Source organism: Cebus imitator, unplaced genomic scaffold (assembly GCF_001604975.1).
Source record: "Cebus imitator isolate Cc_AM_T3 unplaced genomic scaffold, Cebus_imitator-1.0 Scaffold244, whole genome shotgun sequence".
Lineage (NCBI taxonomy): Eukaryota > Metazoa > Chordata > Mammalia > Primates > Cebidae > Cebus > Cebus imitator.
Genome location: NW_016107559.1, coordinates 704,910 through 714,909, shown reverse-complemented (window position 1 = coordinate 714,909; position 10,000 = coordinate 704,910). Strand labels below are relative to the sequence as shown.

Below are 10,000 nucleotides of genomic sequence, written 5' to 3'. Positions count from 1 at the left end.
AAGTAGTGAGGAAATCAATAAGGACATAAAAAACTAGAAGAGCATGATCAACCTAATCTAACTGACATTTATAGGACACTCCATCCAATAATGGTAGCTTTCATATTCTTTTCAAGTACACACACAACATTCCCTAAAACAGAACATATTATAAATTAAAATATATTATAAATTTAAATTAATAAAAGGTATGCTCTCTAATCACAACAAAATTAAAGTAGAAATTAATAACAAAAAGATGGCTGGCATATCTCCAATATCTACAAGTTACATATACTTCTAAATAAGCCAAGGGTCAATAAAGAAATCACAAGGGAAATTAGAAAATGAAAACCAAACATTTCAAAATTTGTATAATGTAGCTGAAACAATGTTTGAGGAAAATTATGGCATTATATGCTTAAACTAGAAAGTAAGGAATCATCTCAAATCAATGGCTTTAAGCCATCACCTCGGCTGGGCACAGTGGCTTAACGTGTGGAATCTCAGCACTTTGAGAGGCCAAGGCGGAGGAATCACTTGAGGACAGGACTTTCAGACCAGTGTGGGCAACATAGGGAGACCCCATCTCTACAAAAAAAAAAAAAAAAATTAAAAATTAGCCAGACATGGTGGCATGTACCTGTAATCCCAACTACTCCAGAAGCTGAGCAGGGAGGATAGCTTGAGCCTAAGAGTTTGAGACTACAGTGAGCCATGATCGTGCCACTGCACTCCAGCCTGAGCAACAGAGTAGGACCCTGTTTCTTAAAAAAAAAAAAAAAGAAAAGCCATCACCTTAAGAAACTAGAAAAATAAAGAACAAATAAAATAAAGAAAATAGAAAATAATAAAGAAAAATTAATGATATAGAATAGAGAAAAATCATTGAGAAAAACAGTTCATTCTTCAAAAAGATAATAAAACTGACAAACCTCTGGCCAGAATAATCAGAAAAAAAGAAGACACACCAATATCCAGAATGAAAGACAGATGTCACTATAGACCCTATGGACAATAAAAGGATAAGAGAATACTATAAACACGTTATGCCAATAAATCTGACAATTTAGATGAAATGAACAAATTCTTCAAAAGACATAAACTACCAGTGCTCATTCCAGAAGAAACAGATAAACTTGAATAGGCTCACGTCTACTAAAGAAACTGAATTAACAGTGAAAAACTTTCATGAAAGAAAACTCCAGGCCCAGATGGCCTTACTGATATATTCTACTATATATTTAAGGAAGAAAAAAATATCTTCTAAGAGCTGGGAGAAAGAGCGGAGCTGTCAGGTGCTAGAGTAGCTGATCAAAGCAACAAGTCAAAAATGAGTTAGGCCTTTAGGCATTGCATTGGTATAAACAAAAGCGGCTAAAACCAGGGAAAGCATCAACTGTCTCTGTTCCATTCTTTCCCAAGGAAGGACTCACTAGTAAAGAGTCAGCTGGATCCACACAGACATGAGGGTTGCTTCACTGTTGAAGAAACTCAGAAAAAAAGGTTTTAGCAGTTTGACAGATCTTGAGGGCATGGATGCAAAAGAAGGGGGTAAGAGTAGAAAGTACTGGGTAGTGAGTCACAGTGGAAAAAAAAAGTCAAGGTTTTTCCACTCCTTCTTGCATAAGACAGCCTTGGCAGAGGTGCCTGAAGAAGACCTTGGCCCATGGCCTCAGATAAAGAGACCTAGGAATGAAAGAGCCAGGACTCTGAATGCAAATACTGTTATAGGAGCATGACTAACAGGCGGCCCTGAGTCCTTGACCCCAATTCCCTTTAGAAACTGTAATGCATTGGCATTACACCAAGTCTGATGCAAGGAGGGCAGCTTTTCCCCATGTGGCCTCCCAGGTAAAGTCTGTAATTTATGGTCAGGTCTGAAACATCACACATAGGTTTTTAACCATGAGCCAGACTCTCATACCAATTCTACACGAAATCCTCCAGAAAACAGAAGAGTAAAGAACATGCCCCCTCATTTTATGACAGCAGCATTACCTTGATACCCAAAACATGGCAAAGACATTAAAAAACTACAAACCAATATCCCTCATGAACACAAACCTAAAAATCCTCAAGAAAATTTTAGTAAATCTAATCTACTAGGAATGAAAAAAGATAATAAATATATTACACCATGTAGGGTTGAACCCAGAGATGCAAGGTTAGTTTCACAACAGAAAATCAATCACCTAATCCACCATATCACTGGTCTAAAAACAAAAAAGTCATCATAATTGAAAATGCACTTGAGAAAATTCAACACTCATTCATGATAAAAACTCTCAGAATAAGGAAGAGAAGGAGATTCCCTCAATCCAAGCGGGCAGGAATTGGCAAATTTTTCCTATAAAAGGTTAGACAGTAAATATTTTAGGCCTTATGGGCCAAACTCTCTCTGTCACAACTCCTTAACTTCGTTATTGTAGTGTAAAAGCAGCCATAGACAAGACGTAAACTAATGGGTATGGTTACGCTACAATAAAACTTTATTTACAAAAATGGGTGGCATGCTGAAGTGGTGGTCACAGGTTGTAGTTTGCCAATCCTGCAATAGAAAACATTAAAAAAAAAAAAAAAAGACAAATATCTTTTATATTCTACCTCACAAAACTTAAGAGATGCACTGAATTTAGATTTTCAAGTCAAGCCAGCAAGATAGAAGACCTCTGGGCAAACACTATCTCTGGACTTAACAATTATGCACAGTTCTTTAACTTTCATGATCACTAAGACACAACTGAGAAGTCCTTTCTCGCTGATTAGGGGGTTTAAAAGGGAGGAATTGAGTTTACCTGAGCATACTGTTCCAAAACCATGGCTGCATCAATGTGCTTCCTCTGCTCAACCAGCTTTCCTGCAGAGACAATCAGCAGCAGTTGACAATGAAGTTAAACAGATTCTTTGGCTCAAGTGCTTCTTTAATATGTCTTTCTTATGTATGAAAGTATGTACTTTCTGAATTTCCGTGAGGGAAGAGGTATATACACTATGGAGTCCTATGTTAAAGGACAGCTAGAATCTAAATTTAGCACAGGTATTGAAAATCATATACAGCCAAAATCAGCCTTGAAAGATGCTTCCAAAGCATGTATATGGGAAAATGACCTGGTATCTCTCACTAACTCATTTTGTCCCTTAACAGTCAGAGACCACCGTTTCTTCGGTTGAGCATTAGATGGAAGTAGCTGACTTACGTCTGGAGTTATGCAGTGTCTCTAGATCCTAGAATCACTCTCAGCCCAATTGAGACAAATCACACTGAGAGGCACAGAGAACCCGAGGCTTACAAAGGGGCTGGCAGATTCTGGTCTCTCATTGCATGCTCATTCCAGGGCACATATCACTTTAAAAAGGAGGTAGAATCACCTCCACTATTTAAATAGTTATGCTATCTTGTTTAAACTGCCTACGTTAAATGTACACACAGAGTGACTCCAGTGTGGAACAGTTCTCAGACATCTTTCACCATTGCTCTCTCCACATACTTTTGCTAAACATCTGAGAAAACTGGAAATACTCTTTTAAAGACATGGGAAATAGCAAGCTAGGAGCTGTAAAGGATATAGGAGAAGATAAAGAGATCCCAAGAACACAGAAGGTATAAACAATCAGTAACATGAATTTCTAAAGCAGAAAGGAACAATGGAGACTGCATGAATAATTAAAAGGTTTGAAATAAGGAATTATCAACATTTGTAAAAAGAGGTCAGCTTGGAAACAGAGGGATTGGGGAAGGTCTAATAACCAGAAAAAGCAAAGTAATAATCCCATACATTGTTATAATCCCAAGAGAAAAAGAATAATGCAAATGACAAAGGAGGACAGGTACATAAATTTAACAGGATAGAGTTTGGAATTTTTTCAGGACTGCTTTTTTTTCTTTGAGACCACAACAATGTTTACAAGTTAGGGAAAACAATATGCCAGTCATTGCTTTAATTCAAGCACTGCTGAGAGGACCAGAGCTTCTGCTCACCTCTTTTCATAGGTGCACTTACCCTTTCCTCCACTCTGGTACCAGCCTCATCTCTGTTCAGGCAACCTTGATGCAGCTAAACTAGCTTTAATTTCAGGATGCTTGGACATTTGGCCTTTTTTACCACCTCATTCCTGGCCATTCCAACAACCAACTCTCTATACCAGAAGGGCCCCGCCCCAAAATTCATCTTTACCTTCATACAGGGCACAGCCTATCCAGCTACGTGGTATTATGTGTAGCCGCGATGGAATAGAAGGTGAGAGTTTAACTTCCATCCAGGTCATCTCTAACTTAAAGGTAAATGTTTTACCATGACTCTAATTTCTCCCCACTCTCCTCCCTGAGGATAGATGTGGAGATAACCTAGCTATAACCATCTGCCTAAAAGGTTGCAGAGCCACATAATTGAAGGGCCTGTCAATCCCTTGGGAGAGAGAAATAAACTTCTTTCCATATTGTGCCACTGCACTCTGAGACTCTTGCTGTAGTGGCTTATCCTTTAAAGCATTCTAAATTGATTTTCATCAGTGGTAACAAGACTGTCTCAGGGTATTCTGCCCTAAATTTATTTGCAAAATTACCAAAAAAAAAAAAAAAGAAATAAAAATTTAAAAACCTTTATAAATGTAGACATCTTAATGCCTGTACTTACCTGCCAGAGTTCTGCCAAGGCCAGCCAGCTGGTCTTCAGTAAAGTTAAGTTGGGCTGCCACACAGAGGGCTTGCTTCCAGTTGCCACACGTCAGAAAGGCTGAGAGCGCTTTCTCGTGGGCACCGCAACGAGCAAACATGAGTCCCGCTGGCTCATACATGTGCTCCTGCATTAGGTGCTCCCCATAGGCAATGCTGATATCCTGGACAAGAGGAGATTTAGGACTGAGGAGGAAACATGACAATCATTTCTCTAAAGCTCCAGTGTAGCTGCCTTAGTTACTACACTTGAAACTCCCTTGAAAGAATTACCTGAGAAAATCTTACAGTTGATCAGTTAGTGCAATCATTTTTCATTCAAAACCTTCCTATGTGCCATTTATTCACTCAACAAATAATGACTCATAACTGCATAGGCACCATTCTGGGCAGTATGAATAATATAGCAAGGCAAAAAATAAAACCAAACAAATGAAAAACCTAAGAACCACCACCAAGTTCCTGCTCTTTTAGCAACAGAGGATGGACTTATGGACAAAATACAGTCTACGGCATAATGGCAAAGATGGGTAAAGGGACAGAGGACAGTCTCCTTGCAGCCCTCAGGGAGTGTGAGCTCTGAGGGCTATCAGGAGAATAAACCACATGATGAGATAGGGGACAGCGTCCAGGCAGAGGGCACAGAAGGCACCATGGCTGCGCAGCAGGAATGTGTATGGCAGGTCTGAGGAGTAACAGGACAGCCAGTGTGACTGGAGCAGACAGAGTGTGGGAGGGAATAGAAAACAAGGGTGAAGAGGCAGCCACTGGCCAAATCCTTGATTCTCCAGGCTGGATGTTAGGTAGAGATGCAGAGAGGAATGCAACATGGAGTCCCTGCCCTTAAGGAGCCCACAGCCTCATGCAGGAGACAAAGCAGCTAATCAGCAGTTTAACATATGCAATCACCAAGGTGAGGGCAGGCTGCTTTGGGAGCTCAGCATTTGGCACCTGGCCCAGGAATGGCATTCAGGAGTAACCCAAGGGTTCTGATGGACAAGTGGGGCTAAAGGAAGCCTGGTGGGTAGAGAGCTGGCAGAGGAATCATGCAATGTGACATCTGTAGAACTACCTACAAGTAACTGGGAACAGGGACAGTGGCAGAAGCTGGTGCCAAATAAGCTGGTAGAGGCTTGATCACAGAAAGATGTGTACATAGTCTGAAGACAAATTGAAAATGGTGATGCTGGTGGCATGGGAGAGTGGTGGTTAATGGCATGGGCAGGGTGGTCAGGCAGCCTGGGCTCTATGTCCCCGGTCCAGATCCTTAGGCAAGTTGCTTTGTCATCTACGAATTGTGCCCAGCACCGTATCAGGCTGTTAAGAGGATCGTATAACACATTTAGCTGGATCACATAACACATTTAGCCTATAAGTAAAGTATCTGGTATACAAAAAAAGCTAAAGAGTTTTTTTTAAACAAACAAAACTTTCCCTTTATGCTGAAATATAGGGGAAAGATCTGTGTTTGTTAGGATGCTCAGTCTTATAGCAGTGAGGTTGGGCTAGAGGAGGGGTGAGAAAAAAGCAAGGAACCCCATGGGGAAGGTGCTGTGGTATTCCAGACGAGGAATCAGAAAACAGGTCAGGACCATTCTCCCAGATAAGAAGTTCAAATTGAGGCTAATTAGTTTTAAGATAACTCTTGAAGCCAAGGATGGCGTTCTGAACTCAGGATCCTCACTCCTTTCCAACTAAAGCAACAAGCAAAACCAGGACAGCCTCATTTCACACACCATATACCTGGTACTGTTGTGAGCTTGGTGAATATAACTTCAGAGCGTCCTTGTACAAGTTTTTATCTTTTATCAAGTTTAAGCATTCTGGGAAGTACTCAGGTCCTGTAGGAATAAGATTCACACAAAGACAGGCTTAAGACCTGGTAAGCATAATGGACTTCATTTACACCAGTGGTCACCAAACAAAATCAATAAGGAACCTTTTTAAGACCTAATAATCAGAGAGTCTGAAGAACAGAATCCGGAATCTAAATTTTTAATGGGCGCCACTACAGATTCTGAGGCAAGAGAAGCACTGATTGGGCTCAGCACCCTACTTAAGAGTCCCAGCTATCCAGCTCAGTGTTTTCTCAGCCTCCTTGAAAAGACCTCAGCTGGGAAGCTTATTAGACACATGCACACCTCAGTCCTATCCCAGACCAGCTGAATCAGATTCTCCAAGGACACCAGCAGCTGAATGCTTAACATGCACCCCAGCTGATTCTTCCTTGCCCCCATGCCAGTCCTCAGTAAAGAATCACAACTGCTCCAGCATGGGAAGAATGACTGGCACTCCATCACTGTCAATTAAAACTGTGTCTTACAGGGCATGGGGAGGTGGCCTCACCACTCATTCCAGACAAGCAGAGCTTTCTTGACATATATGTAAACAGCACAAGAAGGAAGAACTATCAACCAATTTTGATGCTGAGCGCTGAAGTTAAGTTCGCAGGTCCTCATTCTGAACCAAAAAAGGATCTGCTTGACATTCTTGCCTAGGAAGCTCCTCCAGTTCATTAACAATGATTTTTTTACCTTTAGCTTTTCAGAACACAGGACAAAATAAGGTGAGCGTACATAATTGTTACAGGAGTGGGAAGTGAAATCAGTCACTGTCTAAACTAACAGTTTAATTTATACCTTGCCTCATTCCAAAGAAGATCTGAAGCAGAAATGAACATACCAATCCCCACACTTACCACATTTGCTGAGGTGGCCAATGGCTTTTTCATATCGTTTCAAGTATTTGTCTATAGTAAACCGCTGATAATTAGTTTCCATTTTCTTAAGTGTATTAAGAAATGGAAGATATTCTTTGGGATCCTAAAAAAATGATTAATGAGAACTTTATTATTTGTGATATATATAAGAATAGAAAATAGCATTTATATATAGCAATAAACCCAAAGCTACATAATTTTTAAATGTGTATTATATATTAACTAACTACATATTATATAATATATAAAATCAAACTACAGTCATCCCCCAGTATCCATGGGGAATTGGTTCCAGGACCCCCCAAGGATACTAAAATCCAAGCATACTCCAGCCCTGTCCTTGACCCCATGGAGCCTGCATACACAAAAAGTTGGCCCACTGTATCTGCAAGTTTCAAATCCTGCAAATACTGTATTTTTGATCCACATTGGTTGTGGATGCAGAACCCGTGGATCCAAAGGGCCAACTGTATTTGAGAGAAATCCACATATAGATACACCCACACAATTCAAACTCACACGGTACAAACATATTGTGCAAGGGTCAGCTGAACATCAAACAAGCTTTGGTAAAAATGCTTTCACATGTAGATATTAGGCTACATTTGGAATAATAGTCACTTCCTTCACTAAGTCTCACCCTATCATTTATTTCATAGGCTAATAAGGAAAATAAAGTTTCAGTCTAGAAGATATTCAACAAATGCATCTAAGTTTCTCCTAAAAGTGTAAAGACATTGCTCTTTGGTGCTGTTTTCATGACATTCCATGATCTCCTGAGAAGACCACATTAAAACAAAAATAAAATTATACTGAGTTGGACACAAAACTCTGAGAACCTGCCAACCTAGTACTTATTGGCACTAACATCTCAAGCTCTGTGCCATGCCCTCTAAGCAAACTTTCTTCCTAATGAAGAGGTGCTTCCTGTTTTTAATGCAATTTCCCTGGGCCGACAGGATAAACACATGTAAGAACAAACACAGGAAAAAACTCCAAGACAATAAATAATTAAATGCTCACTCTCAGCACTCTGGGAGGCCGAGGCAGGTGGATCACTTGAGCTCATGAGTTTGAGACCAGTCTGGGAAACATGGCGAAACCCCATCTCGACAAAAAATACAAAACTTAGCCGGGCATGGTGGTGCACACCTGTAAACTCAGGTGGGAGGATTACTTGAGCCCAGGTGGCGTAGGCTGCAGTGAGCCAAGATGGTGCCACTGCACTCCAGCCTGGGTGATAGGGCCAGACCTTGTCTCAAAAATAAATAAATAAATACTGTACTCTAGAAGGAGACACACTGTAGTCTGCAGGGGTAGGCACCGTGTGCAACAGAAGCATACAGGAGGGTCACCTCATCCAGTCCCTGAAAGGAAGCCTGAACAGCTTACTGGGAAGGGGCCACCTTGGCATCTTTTCACCTAGATGAGAATCAGATGAATGGTGAGGCTGGAGGCAGTCATGGGTGGCCGAAGTAATGCTCCCTACCAAGGCATGTGGTGGTTAGTGGTGGTGAAGGGTGAAGGAAGAGGGACAAAAGTGCTGTCTTTCCTCCATGAGCAGAGGAAAAAACAGACAATTCCAAAAAGTGAGAATGGAAAGTTACACAGGGGCCAGGTCAAGGAAGGGATTCTAAGCAGTACTATGGCTTCTGAATTTTATCCTAGGAAAAATGGGAGCTCATGAAGGATTTTAAGCAGAGAAATGAAGGATTCCATTTTCCTTTTTGGAGAGATCATGGGAAGAGACTGAGGCTGCAGAAAACTAGATAAAAATTACACAGACCAGTAGTGCTCAGAGTTTTTGACCACAGCATATATACCAACACAGGAAAGGAGGCTCTGAGCCTTCTGTGCTCCATGTGCCTACTCTCCACTAGAAAAAAGAGCCACGTGAGAAAGAACTGGAGTGGAACATGAATCACTTGTTATGTTTCCTTTATAAGAGAAGAAATTAACTCATATATATGCCCATCATCTTAAAAATAACGATGTCATTTTACTTCACTTCCTCAACCTCACAATCAAAACACTTTTGTAAGCACAGGACTATGATGGAGAACGAGGCTTAGGAGAGTGGGCCCTGGAAACTCACAGATCTGCCTCCAGCCCTGCATTCCCACGGTGGTATCAGAAAAGCCACTGCACTACTGGGAGCAGGGTTTCACACTCTCATGATTATATAAAAAAGGACCAAAATGGCATAAAAGTACGAATTCCACATACCTTCTGTGACTTCTCAGCTACCATGAGGACCAAATCAAAGTCATAGGTGCCAAGAGAATGATCATATAATTCATTAACATCTACCAGAAGCAGCAAATATTTCAGGGCCTCTTCAGCACTCACAGCATCTGGATCAGAGGAATTATTTCCTAACAGCGTTTAGAAAACAAAATAAAACAAAACCATTTGGTGAAAAAACTCACAGACCCAGCAACATGACCAAAAAGACAAAGTAATAAATTTTTCTGAGGATCCAAGATGGCCGTTTAGGAACAGCTCAGGATTGCAGCTCCCAGTGAAAGCGCAGAGGGTGAGTGGACGCCGCGTTTTTATTGCCCACAGACTAGGAAATTCCCGGGCAGAGGTGCTCCACGGTCGCCAGCGCGGCTGTTTCGGCCAGC

At 41.0% G+C, this 10,000-nt stretch overlaps 1 protein-coding gene across 5 annotated transcripts in view; it reads right to left on the bottom strand.

The window, feature by feature from the left end:
- ELP1 (elongator acetyltransferase complex subunit 1) overlaps positions 1-10,000 on the bottom strand; it is an 80,951-nt gene that overhangs the window by 16,128 nt on the left and 54,823 nt on the right. For all 5 annotated transcript variants that reach the window (XM_017498561.2, XM_037727891.1, XM_017498562.2 and 2 more), the window contains 5 exons: positions 9,600-9,748; positions 7,353-7,476; positions 6,398-6,495; positions 4,617-4,818; positions 2,778-2,839 (listed from right to left, as the gene is read on the bottom strand). In XM_017498561.2, the coding sequence (XP_017354050.1) occupies positions 2,778-2,839; positions 4,617-4,818; positions 6,398-6,495; positions 7,353-7,476; positions 9,600-9,748 (635 nt within the window). The remainder of the gene's footprint in view (positions 1-2,777; positions 2,840-4,616; positions 4,819-6,397; positions 6,496-7,352; positions 7,477-9,599; positions 9,749-10,000) is intronic.